The sequence below is a fragment of the Anomalospiza imberbis genome, chromosome 15 (genome assembly GCF_031753505.1).
Source record: "Anomalospiza imberbis isolate Cuckoo-Finch-1a 21T00152 chromosome 15, ASM3175350v1, whole genome shotgun sequence".
NCBI classification, from domain to species: Eukaryota; Metazoa; Chordata; class Aves; order Passeriformes; family Viduidae; genus Anomalospiza; species Anomalospiza imberbis.
In genome coordinates, this window is record NC_089695.1 from 14,685,558 (window position 1) to 14,698,654 (window position 13,097).

The 13,097-nt window shown below is 41.5% G+C and overlaps 1 protein-coding gene across 9 annotated transcripts in view; it reads right to left on the minus strand.

Annotated features, from left to right (window-relative positions):
• EBF1 (EBF transcription factor 1) overlaps positions 1–13,097 on the minus strand; it is a 267,442-nt gene that overhangs the window by 62,973 nt on the left and 191,372 nt on the right. For 5 of the 9 annotated variants that reach the window (XM_068206047.1, XM_068206042.1, XM_068206040.1 and 2 more), the window contains exon 9: positions 3,577–3,710. In XM_068206047.1, coding sequence (XP_068062148.1) covers positions 3,577–3,710 — 134 coding nt within the window. The remainder of the gene's footprint in view (positions 1–3,576; positions 3,711–13,097) is intronic. The other 4 variants (XM_068206044.1, XM_068206041.1, XM_068206048.1 and 1 more) reach the window with 1 other exon arrangement.

Genomic DNA, 13,097 nt, shown 5'->3' on the forward strand with positions numbered 1-13,097 from the left:
AGTGAGAACAGAACCCTTAGGGTACCTATATTTTTAAAAACAACCAATGACTTTGCATGCCTCAATTCTGGGCATCTAGATGCTGCTTAATAAGCCTTGGTTTGCAAAAAGAGGATGCCTACTCATTTTTTAAAAATGAGTCAGAGCTCCAAAATAAGCACTCAAAGTCAGAGACTTCCAAAATCAATAACAAACATAAAAAGCAAAATAAACTGAATTTGATTCAGCAGCAGTAAAAAGAAAAAAAAAAAAAAAAAAAGCCACCAAACCAAAAATTCATCCTCTGTTTTTGTGCTGTACAAAGGTAAAAAAAAATTAAAAAATAAAAAAAAGATTTTTCAGTGCTTCATCTTTTCTTAATATAAAAGAAAAAGAAGTTGTTTCCAGCTGACTCTCTACAGCTGCAGGAATGTTCTTGGCAGGAAAATGTTTGAAGAAATAGTTCATTTTAAGCAAATATTGTGGAATATTTATAAGAAACTAATTTTGTCTTCACAATCAAGTATTTGCCCTGCAAGTCGACTCTCAGAGTCTGAGCACCCCAACAGGAGAGAGAAACAAGCAAATGTTCTCATCAGCAGCGCTGATTTGGGATATTTGTGACCACGCAGGGACCCGGAGCCTGGGTGAAACCCCCGGATTCCAGCTCCGTGTGTGTGTGCACTGCACAGAGAGGCAGCAGGGCCTGCCTGGCACACAGAATGTTTGCTGGGAGGCTCTGAGCACACCCAGCATGTGCACACCATAGACCGGCGCTGTTTGTTTGGCGGTTACGAAAGTCCCCTGGAAAAAAAAAAAGGCATTAGACGGCCCATTCTGCTGTATTCTAAAAATATCAGGGTTTTTTTAAAGTCATTTTTCTAAAGTAATATGGGAGGTAAGGATTAATTGAACCTACTGGCTTAGGGTATCTGCATTTCTGCTCAAAATTAATGTGACAAATTAAGTTTTTTATTTAGTTCTCCCTGGCTGAGAAAGGTTGCAATTATGTTAGAGTGTTTACAGCTAAAATATATGTTTAAATAATAAATATGTGTTTCAGAAACCATTTTAAACCTCCTTTTTTAACACAGTCAACTCCATTTCAAGCATATAAATATTTCAATTACAAAACTTGAATACATGTAAAATAAATTAAAAATATATTATTTACATTTCAAATTATTTATAACATGCTGCTTGACAGCAACAAATTCACTCTTAAAAGGAAGTTGTTTGGGGTTTTTTGACTCTAAACCATACTTCTGAATTAGGGTAGGAGTTATATTTTAAATATCCATGCAGCTCAGGTATTTACAGGGATTTTGCTATAATAAAGTCTGAGTAATATAGGACCTTTACGATAATTACCTTCACAGCACCTCTCCAAAGAAGGTGACTAATCTTATTACTGTTTTAGAGAAAGGGAATTGAACTTTAAGTAGATTATACGATTTGCCCAAGGTCCCATGCAAAGTCTGTAGCAAAATGATGCTTAATTTCAATATTAGACTTCATCCTCCAAACCACCTGCAATTATCGCTGAAACTGAAGCTGGAAAAATCCACATGAAAATGCTCTGCAAGACTCTTTCTTTTTCTTTAGTCTCTGACTATCTGGTTTTGTTTGGGATTTTCTGAAGCCCAGTTAAAATTATGTTTTTTTTGGATCCGTGAAACAACAGGATGAACTTTAAAATTCGTCCAGAATTCAATCACAAAATAACCTGGCCAAATTTGCTCATAACTGGGGCGTACTGGCAACTCAAGATGAGCCTGCTCCAATTTTGTAATGGACTCAGATTCAGAGGTTTGACAGTTCAATTTTATACCCTATTAAAGTAAAACAAAAATATTCTTCTTGGGTACTGAAAATTCCTTAGACATTTTTAGAAATGGGAAGGCAAATGAAAGAACTTATTTTGCACTTCATAGGTGGCTTGTATGTGTAATTTGAATTATTTATAGATCACTATTATTTAGGGATCACTCAGCTCATGCATTTCTGCTCTTGTTTACCATGTTTGTCTGCTTCTTTTAGAAAGAATGTTTTCTCCTATATGATTTTTGACTGCTCTTATAGGTTATGAAATGAGAAGCATTTCTGCAAGAGAGAGGCAGTGAAAGAGTTGCAGCCCATTGCAGCATTCCCAGACAACAGACTGGCTTTGGTCCACACCCCCTCTAACATTATTAATTCCATGACAAGGCCTTGCAACCATCAGCAACAATGTTTTGACCAGAACTCAATCTCCTGAGATTCGAAACTGACAATTAATGGCTTCCCCTAATAAATAGAATCAAGATTTATAATGAAAGATCCAATTCTGCAGCACCAGAATCGGAGCAGTTTCCTCCCAGCCCCTTCACCTTTCCCTGTGAAACGTCTGCAGCCATAATGGCTTCAATACTAACACACAAAATGCTTACACTGGGCCCAGGGGGCACTTTCATGATCACATAAGGGCTTCAGAATAGGGCTCATTTACTATCTCTCCTTTTCTGGAATGCCCTTTCATCCACACTTGTCCTCAAGTGGAAGGATGAGAGAGAGAGAGAGAGAATAGTGAAGGACATTAGAGAATACTCTTCACATGGAAAAAATGCTGCCATATGTGCAATGGAATCAGTAGGGCGAATGTGCTGGATATAAATTAAGCTATGGTGTTGATTTAAGATTTACAGGATGGAAGGTAAAGCATCAGAAGATCCTCTCGCCATTGGGAAGTGTTGCAGAGATGTTTCAGGGAGGTTGGGGTTTTTTTCGGTATTAAATAATGAAAATGACTATTTCCTATTAAACCTCAAAAATGCTTTTGGAAAGCCCTAAGTTCAAAATATAAACCTGTCCTTGGAGCTGTCTCCCTGTGCCAGCGGGGGAACTCTGCCATGGCTTCTACAACCCTGGCCATGACCATTGGGGTGATGTTGCCTGGGTTTTAACTTTCCATCGGTTTTTGGGGAATGTAGGCTTCACAATTAATTATGTGCTGGGAAAAGACAGGATTTAAGGAGCCGGGAGGAGTGACAACAGCAAAAAAAAAAAAAAAAAAAAAAGGATAAGAAACAAGGAAAGGGTTCCTGTGAAACTGCAGGGACCCCTGCTAGGTATGAGTCCACCGTGGATACAATGTGGTGCACTTGTTTGCTGCTATGAAAATGTTATTTACACCAAGTATCCAGGCTTTCAGGATATGCTGTTCAGGGGTGCTGAATTCTGCAATCTCCACCTCATTGAGCTGCAGCTACCAGCAGCCACCTTCCCTGGAAAGTGGGATCACCTAAATGTATGTTTTCTGTGGGCCCTTAGCTATGGTAGTGCTAAACCCAGAATTATTCACACAGGCCTTTATCCTCCCCTTTCCCCAGAATAAAACCCACTGAGCTAAATTCTTGGCCAGCACCAGAAGATGCAAATCCCCCTGGCTATAATGGGTTCCTGCCACAGCTAAATTTGACTAATTATTTTCATAAAACTGAGCGAGGCAAGGATTTGTATGTCAACATTTGTTGCTGATTTAGCATGTGGCCCAGAGAAAGGACAAGCTGGCTACAAGGAGACAAAGCTGTGAGACATTAGCTATGAGACAACACCTACCTCACTCCAAACCAGCATGGTGCCGAATATGACCTGTAACCCATCAAAGAAATTGTCTCCTATGATGATGACAGTGGCACCTCCTGTAGTCCATCCTTCACTTGGACTGATGGCTTTGATACATGGTGTAGCTGCTTTTCAACACACATGAAAAAGAGAAGTATTCTGCTGTTAGAACTGGATTTTAATGATAGAAGACGTGAGAAAAATAAAATAAAAGGAGCTTTCATTTCCCCCCCTTACTAACACAAAGATTTCAGCAATCATGTTCTTTATAGTACATATGCATGACCTCAAACTTTATCTTTGGAAGCATTTTTTTCCTTAATTAATTCCTGTTTGGTTTTATTATCTGCATGGAAAAAATAATTTTTAATCCTACATTAACAAAAAAATCACAGCATGATGGCAGAGACCAATTGGAAATCAGGACACATCCCTGTTTTATTGTATATGAAATGCATAAGACTTAAGTTAATAAAGCAGTCTCCAGTAAGCATGCTTAATTATCCATCAGAACCCAAACTCACCAAGGAAACTCCTATAAATATTATGGAAAATATTGGCAAAATAAAAAAGGGTGTAACCCTCAGCATTTCTCTAACTGTTCTGCAATCAGATCCAGGTTGTTCAGTATTAAACCATCCTGCCCTGATTAATGCTTTGGCTACTACAAAAAAAAAAAAAAAAAAAAAAAAAAAAAAAACACAAAAAAAACCCAACACCCCACAACCAAAGCCACAGCTGCCATCCACTCATTCCAGCTGTATTGCATCTACAGGATAAACAAGATGTGTATGCAACACATTTTGCCATATCCATGGAGTCTCACAGCCACTTTCTTGGCAATGTATCTACTCAGAGCCTCTGAGAGGATGTTGAAAACTCAAGTGCTGCTCAAATCTTGGACTAAGAGCTTCTGGTTTAAGACTTTGTAAGCAGAAGCAGCTCAAATATTGGTGGGCTGGGGCAGTATAAACATTCACATATTGATTCTCCTCCTCTGCAGCACAGGGGCACCTTGGAATTTAACAGTGCTGAAGTAACAGAAATAACATTCCTGTAAAAATAGGCAGAAAGCCCTGGGTAACTCTCTACTGTGGAGTCTCAAAGATGGTCACACAGGTTGAGGGAAAGAAGCAACTTCACCCAAGATGCTACCAACTTTTCCTTGCGTGAGGTGAGAATACGGCATTGGTAACATTAGATAACATATTAAGTAAAGCAGGTACCTCAACAATTTCATTACTCATGGAAAACATGTTCAAGGAGCAGCATAATTCCACCAGCCAACATCAGTGTTGGAATGAATGATTCTTTCCTGCAGATGTGAAGCCAGAGGGAAGAGGCTGCACTGCAAACTCAGGAACAGCTGCCACTGCCCAGTTTTAGGGTTGGTGGCGCTTGGCTGTGAATTGCTACTCGATGGAAAGGTTGATTGAGCTGTTGATTTGGTTTGCAACTCTGATTATTTGACGATGTACTCAGGGAAGAGCACTCAGGTGCTTCCTCAGGTAAGGACTTACTAGGAAGATGGGGAAATTAAAGCCACTCTGTGTTAGCACCACCCAGGATAAAACCCTTGCCCTCGTGAGTTACTCAGTATGGCAGTGTGGTGAGTTATTTAACGAGGCAAAGCCCCTGTCCTAAAGTCTTCTAATTGTAAAGACAGGAAATTAATTAATTCACAGAAGCCTAATTCAAAATGCTCCAGACATAGAGTGCTAAAGAGACCCCGTGCATCTTTACGATGGCTCAGTGAAGTTCTGGTTGGTTGGAGCTGTGTGGGAAGTTCTGGTTGCAAGAGCCAGTGTGGCTGCTGGGAAGCTCCTTCCCCCCAGCTCCTGGGCAGGGTGGGTGGGTGGGGAGCTGGGAAGCAGGAGGGAGCTGGAAAGGGAGCAGTTGAGTCACCCTGAGCAGTGTTTCTGTCAGCACTGCCCCAGCCTCACACCACTGGTGGTGGCAGGCACAGATGGGCAGCAAACAGACCCCAGCCCTACCTACAAAAGGTTGCAAGTGTCAGGAACAAACTTTTCCACTACTTAAGCTGAATGGGGATGCCAGCTCCAGGGAAAAACACAAACAGGCAGAAAAAAATCATTACCCTACTCCAACCTTGGCAGAGTACAGCCATTAACTTTTACATGAGCTAACAAAAGAAACATCCTGACATTACCGTCACGAAAACGTAGCGCGCACACAGAAGTAACTTCAATATGTTTAATTTGGATTCAAATTACTTGCATAAAACTGTGCATAAAAACCACTGAGATGTCCAAAAGCAAATGTTTTCCCTTCAGCCAAGCTTACAGCAACAGATCTACAGTGAAAGCAGCTTTTCAAAATGCCATCTAGCCCTTTCACAGAATCGAACTTTTTCATAAATAAAAATTAAAATCACTTCCAAATTACACCCTTTCCAGTATTCCCAGTCGATTGTGGACACATACCCCCCACAATAAAACCCAGAGATAATCAGTTTCCCATGTGTCAGAGAATAAGCTACTTTTCTTAAAGACAACAAGCAACATTTTTTTTGCCTAAATACCAGTGAATAAAAACTATTTGAGACCATAAGCCATTAACAGAAAACACATGCAGGCTTTGCTGAAAGGGCTGTCAAGCACTGGAAGAGGCTTCCCAGGGAAGTCACTCTCCCTGGAGGTATTTAAAAGCCATGTAGATGTGGCACTTGTGGACATGGTTTAGTGGTGGGCTTGGCAGTGCTGGGTTCAGAGTTGGACTCAGTCCTAGAGTTTTTTCCAACATAAATGACTCTACAATTGAAAATTATAGATTCAAGTAATCTTTAAAATGAATGCAAGATACTCTTGTGCAGTTACAAGACCCCACAAAAAAGTTCTTGCTATTTATGTTGGGATGTTCTTTGTGCTCCCTACACTGCACTCAGAGGTTCAGGTTGCTGCCCTGTCTGTGCTGCCTCATGTATTTGATTCTAATATTTTATAAATGTCTTTGCTTCATATCAAACACGTGCCAAGTCCCATCCATGGGAGCCAGGGGGACTGAGGCAGACACTCAGGGCTCTGTGCTGAGCTGGGGCTGTGAGTTCTTCACTGGGACACTCTCACCTGCAAAGCCACCGTGACCAACAGCACATGGCATTTTATTGAAATACGTAGAAATTGTGCTGAATCAGTGCCTCATCAAACCTGCTGGCAATAGCCCAGGCCATCTCCTCTGAGGATAAAAAATCAGGACTTGGTGGTTTAATCACCAGGGCAGGATGGTGCCCTTTGCAGGCCCAGCCTGAGCTGGAGTGAGAGCACTGTGCATTCCCAAAAGATTTCAGGGCATTCATTTCCCATGTCACAAAACCCAACTTTCCCCACACAGCCTCTCTTATTTTAAAGTGCAAGTGTCTGTAAAGGCTGGAGGGGCTGCAGGAGGTGCTGCCCAGCCAGGGAAGTGGCCCTGAAGGGCTGCATCCCAAGGAAGACGTGCTGAGGGAGGCATCCAGACTGCTACCTGTTTTTGAGGGCACAAACCATGTTTATACAATGACATATTTGCAATAACCAGCGTCATTCAGGACACTGCTCTGTCTAAAACTTTGCCCTTCCCAGCCCCTTTGCTTGGAGCACCAAGGAGGATGGAACTGGGTCCTGTTTGCAGCATCACCACAGGTAACACTGGGAGGGGGCAAGGCAATGACCTCAGCTCTATTTATGCCCCTGGTACAAATGTCTGGCCAGCTCAGGCCCTCAGCTCTTCATACTTCTGCTCTTAATCACTTGGCAACTTTCAAAGCACTGTCTGGAAGGTGTTTACTTCTGTGCAACCCTAGGAAAACAGAGCTAGGCAGAATAATCTTTTCACTGGAGGCCTTGATTTTTCTACGTTTTGTTTTGGTCAGAAGACAAACCAAAATATAGAACTTTTTTTTTTTTTTTTCCAGAATGCCAAGTTCCAGAATGTCTACCTGGAATTAACTATAACACTTTTCAATGCCTCCAAGAAAAACAAAATGTTTTGTTTCAAAATATTATCACTTCTCATGCCGTTCTGTAATCCCAAAGCATCATTTTTGAAATGGTGTTTTTAAAACAAATAGAAAAAAAAAAGTTACATAAAATTCAGCTTTTTCTGTAGAAAAAAAGTTTTTAGTCAAAGTCTGAAGCTTCAATAATAACAAAATACAGTGAAGGACTTTAGACCATCCTAATCAAGGCTGTGAAGTGTACATGGTTGATAACATGAACAGACTTTAAGTCCAGGGAAGAATCATAACAAAAAAAAAAAAAAATTGCTCATTCCTACATTTATGAACTTATTTAGGAACTTTTCCCTTGTTGTGGTTGAATGAACAGCTGGAAGCCAACTACAATAAGAACCAAAGATTTTGGTGGCCCAGCTTTCAGACAGGATTTTCAGACTCTTTGATGTGTGTGTCACATTCATTGTGTTTTCTCATAACACAATGGGCTGAGCTGAGGGAAAACCAAACATCCCCCTCCAGCTGCAGCAAGACCCTGCAGCTCCTCACTGAAGGTGATGTGGCCACGTCCTCCACCTGCTGAAAGGGTCGTGAGCCTCAATGAGCTGCTCTCCTTCTTCGCACAATACCAGCGCAAGTCAGAGCTCACCTGTGACACGTCCCACCGTGCTGGCCCGTGGGCCAGGCTCACAGATAGAGGTGGCAGAGGCAGGCTCTGCAATCCCAAACTCATTGAGGCCATTGGGACTCACAGAATCACGGAATCATGAGGTTGGAAGAGACCTCTAAGATCATCAAGTCCAACCCATGCCCTAACCCCTCAACTAGACTACAGCACCAAGTGCCATGTCCAGTCTTTTTTTAAACACATCCAGAGATGGTGATTCTACCACCTCCCTGGGAAGACAATTCCAGTAATTTATTATTCTTTCAGTGAAAATTTTTTTCCTAATATCCAACCCATACCTTCCCTGACTTAGCTTGAGACTGTGTCCTCTTGTCCTGTCAGTAACTCCTGCCACTGGCTTCAAAACTAAGGGCTCTATCAATAAATGTTAAGGATTTATAAGCAAAAACTGTAATGGCTCCAAGGAAAACAACATTCTTATGAAATCTTCATTTTTCTCAAAGTACACATTGTTTAAATCTTATCACCTCCCATACAAAGGATGGCAGGTACCCACTCCAGCACATGGGGAGCTAAAAAAGGAAAAGTTTTTTGTTGTGTGCTGCATGTGCCGGTGTGTTCCTGTGTTCCCACACTTCCCAGCTACTGATATACAGGGATTTTTCTTGCCTCAAACTGTGACAATAAAATGATTACCCCGCCACAGTTTAGCATAATGGTTCAGAAACGCTCGTGGCATATTGCAGAGTTAAAGTGGAAATTATTAGGTAGCTCTTCTTTGTTATAATAATGATCACTCCACAAATAAAAGCTCTTCTCCCAAAGGTACTGCAAGGCACAAAATGCTAATTCTGAAGATTATGTGTGCGCTTTTATTAAATATTACTCTGCCCTGTCTGTTTGAGGGCTTCACTGCTCTGATTGTTTTATGAGTGCCATGTTAATGTCAGCCCCATCTTGCTAGCAGCAGGCACACATTTTAGCTTTTGTATGAGAGTTGATCAAAGGCCACGTGCTGAGGGAATTGCTGAGAAAACACGGACAAGCGATAAAAATCTAACAGATTAATTGGTTTAAATTTCATTTCAGGGCGTTGAACTTTGGCTCAGGACACAAGTACTACACTACCAGTCAGGGCTTAATTACCACATTTCCAATTTGCCTCTGAACAATGCTTGGCAGGGAGAATAATAACAGTACTAACAACAATAGCAATAATAATAATAGTAATAATAATAATAATAATAATAATAGCAACAACTAAACAACAGCAACAACGTCTCCTCTTAGCTTCTTGTACACATTTAACAGCTAACTTTGTGTGCGGGCAATGGCAGGAGGAAATTCCTCTCCCCCACTCCACCACCCACCTGCCTCCAGAGCATTTCTACCTGCCTCAAACAGCACCTGATGACAGAAGAAATAACAGACACCCTCAGGAGCATCTGAATTTACAGAATCAATAATCTACCAACTCCAGCCCCTCACAAACATACACTGGACGTTTCATACTCTTAATTAGGGACCTTCATTGCTAAACAGAGATAGCTTTTTATCCTCCAACAGAAATGATCTGTTCCACTGATAGAAAACAGAGGCCGGAGGGGAAAACACATATTTACCACAAGTTTATGGGTGGCCTTGGAATAAGGGTTAATTGAGCTTAGAGGTAAATGTTCACTGAGGTGAATTAGTGGGATGCACAGCTATCAGCAGGGCTCTGGGACTGCTCCTATTTAGCTTCTGAAATGTATTTGCTCTGTGATTAATATCCAGTTTGTGCTGGTGACTGTAAGAATGACCTTGCCTGCAGTTTTTATCATGAAGTGTGGTTTCATCCTCTATTATTCCATAGATGAGGCTCTGACAACAGTTGCTGCACCACAACAGGAGTTTAAATGATAGGGCACATGCTTTTATTTTTCTTCTCTTTAAGAGTATTGTGACACGCAAGGAGAGTTGCATAAAGGCAGTTAAAACTGGGAATTAAGAGGAACAGGGAATTTATGTCTCATCTTAGAGGAAGTACTGAAAATATCTGGAATTTAATTTAATTTTCCTTTTTTTTTCCTTGGGTAAAACCTAATTCCAGGCTAAATAAATAAATGAGCCACAGATTAACCCACAGTTTATGGGTCTGATCCTGCAACCCGTTAAATGCTTTCACCAAACTACTGACTTTCCAGAATATCAACACAAATCAGTTTTAAGCACTCAAAACCATAACCTATGGAAACTGTGATTCAACAAACCACTCAAGTAAGTGCTTAAAAACCCCGCTGAAGAAGTTGCAGGATAAGGAACTCGATTTTTTAAGATAGTTGGGCCCTGTGAAAAGCTCCCAAGAGCTGGGCAGTGGATACAGAATGGGGGCTCCCATTTCACAACAGCCTTGGGACACGTGTGGACCCCCCTGTGCAGGGCAGGGCTCATCCAGCCTCACACAAGGAGCAGCAGCAGCACAGCCAACACAGCAGTGCCAACACCTCGGCCTCAGGACTCAGCACTAATTCTGGGACTTTTTTCCAATTTAAAAGAATAAACCAAATATTTTTGAGGGGTTGAGCTGGGCTGTTTTGTTGAGTGGGGAGGGGGATTGTTTGGGTTTTGGGTGGTTTTGTTTTCCCCTAAAAAATATCCTCATTCCTGAGAAGTGGGAATTGTCAGGCTGCACACTACTCTGAGCATGCTGAAAGGGTGAACCCTAGAAATTCTGTCTGCCCAGGCAGTGGTGCCATTCCAGCCTGGTTTGTGCGGCATTGCTGGAGCGGCTGAAAGTAACTGAAGTTCATGAAACCAGCCTGGATGGGGAACAGTCCTCAGGACCAGCCCAAAGGACACTTCAGGGAAAGGGAATGTGGCAGAGCTTTCATGTATTTTATTGGAGCATTAAATCATCACTTAATCTCAAGCTAAACAATGTGTTTGCTGCTTATCTGGGTGAAGTGATGATCTTCCTGCCTTCCTTTTGCGTCTCGAGCCGGCTCTGTGTCCCATTCTCTGCTGACAATGAGCAGCTGCTGTGCAGGAAGCAGGGCAGCAGAGGTTTCCCCCTGGAGCAGATAACTCCTGCAGCTTTGTGCGACACAGGCACGAGGATGTGATGCCCTGCTCCCCCCTTCCCAGCTCCTCGATATTTGGGGGTTTTAGCATAGGCAAGCCTTAAAGATTACAGCACCCTGCCAAAAATGGCAACCTCCTCCTGGTCCTTCATGACATCTGCACTGGGTGAAATCACTGAACCAAAAATACATGCGCCGTGCAATCCCTCCAGGTTGGGGGAAGGGAAGGGAAAGGAAGGGAAGGAAGGCTGCATTTGTTTCTGTTTGCCAGTAGTGAAATTAAAGGTCTTGGCTGTGATTTTCTGCTGAACATTTTGGATGCACGGTTCCCATTAATGGGAAATGAAAATGTAAATTACCTGGGATAATATTCCACCTACAATCAATACTTAAGCCAGTGTTTCTCTTTTATCCTTGCTGATGCCTCAGCTAGCAAAGTTACATTTCATGGAGTCCTCTGTGTTTCTCTTTCCTTAATGATTTCCAAAGCTCTCAGTTGTTGATCAGTGCCTGAAAAATGACTGCATGGAAAAAGGAGGCAATCCAGAATAATGAGAAACCTGTTACAAAAAAAATCTGCTCTGTATTTTACTTACAACATTTCCATAAAATAATAATTTAGTTATCTCTGTATGATTGCAAGAAATGTATTTTCATTCATTCTCTTAAACCCTTTCATATCACAGAGGAAGTTCTGGGAGTTTCTTTGCTTATTTGAGTTATTTTTTTGTTTTACTACAGGAGCTACCTCCTACTTTCCAAAAATTAATAAAACAGTCAGAGTCCTTAGTATCTCCCTGCAAGTCAGTAAAACTTGACCTCCAAAAAAGGTCTGTCATGTCTGTTTGGCAAATAATAAATTCCCCAAGAAAAATGCAATGTTACAAACCTGCTTAAAATTATGTTAAATATATAGGTTCAGCCAAAATATTAATACATATATATAAACAATACATGTATCATTCTTCTTGAGAAATATATCTGTATTCTCTCTAAGTATATATATTTCAAGAAGCCTAACAACTTCATTGTGAATTTTTTTATGTGCTACTCTGATTTTTTTATTCCTAAGAAATTTTGGGCTTGCTTTAAGCTCTAATTTCTTCATTCATTATTTTTGCCTCTGAATCGCAAGGTTTTCATTTTGAGTCAGCCCTGAAGAAACTGCTGCAGGTGGCTTTGGCCAAACATTGCTAAATTAGTGCCAGCCCCTCAGCTTCAGCACTCCCTGTGCTCTTGAGCAGCTCAGGTGCTCAGGGATGCACAGACTGGGTCAGGAGGAAAACCAGACATCCAAGAATATTGCACAGGGCCTTTCAAATCTTGGCAGCACCTCCAGCTTCACAACTGGGGATGGGTTTGCGCAGACCTCAACACCAAAGCAGTGACTGCTCTGCTCACCCAGGGATGCACAAACATATTTTTACCCCCAAGAAAGATAAATGCTTTACCATGAGCCCGCAAATTATTGCACCTCTATTCCTTCAGCCCTTCCTCCACCCCATTGTGTCACTTGCAGAGGAACACTAAAAGCATGTGAAAGCCAAAGGCAATAAACACCATGTGGGGGACTGAGGTGTGATGGGATTGCTGTATCTGAGTATGGGCTCCAAAATTTTGTTAATAAAACAGGGGGAAAAAAATCGTATCTGCCTTTCCCATTGCGATTTCAATGGCTTTCCATAATCAGCTTCCCTTATGAAGTTATGGAGCCCAGCTAAGTCACTATGACTATTTTAAAAACAACAGTCATGTCCAGAAAGGAGACTGCATTTGGTTAAGTGCACTGAAGTTTAAAAATAGTTGTACTGATGCAGTTTCTGGGTGAGGATGGAGGCAACCTTGCAAATGGAAGCCCAAAATGTGTACTATA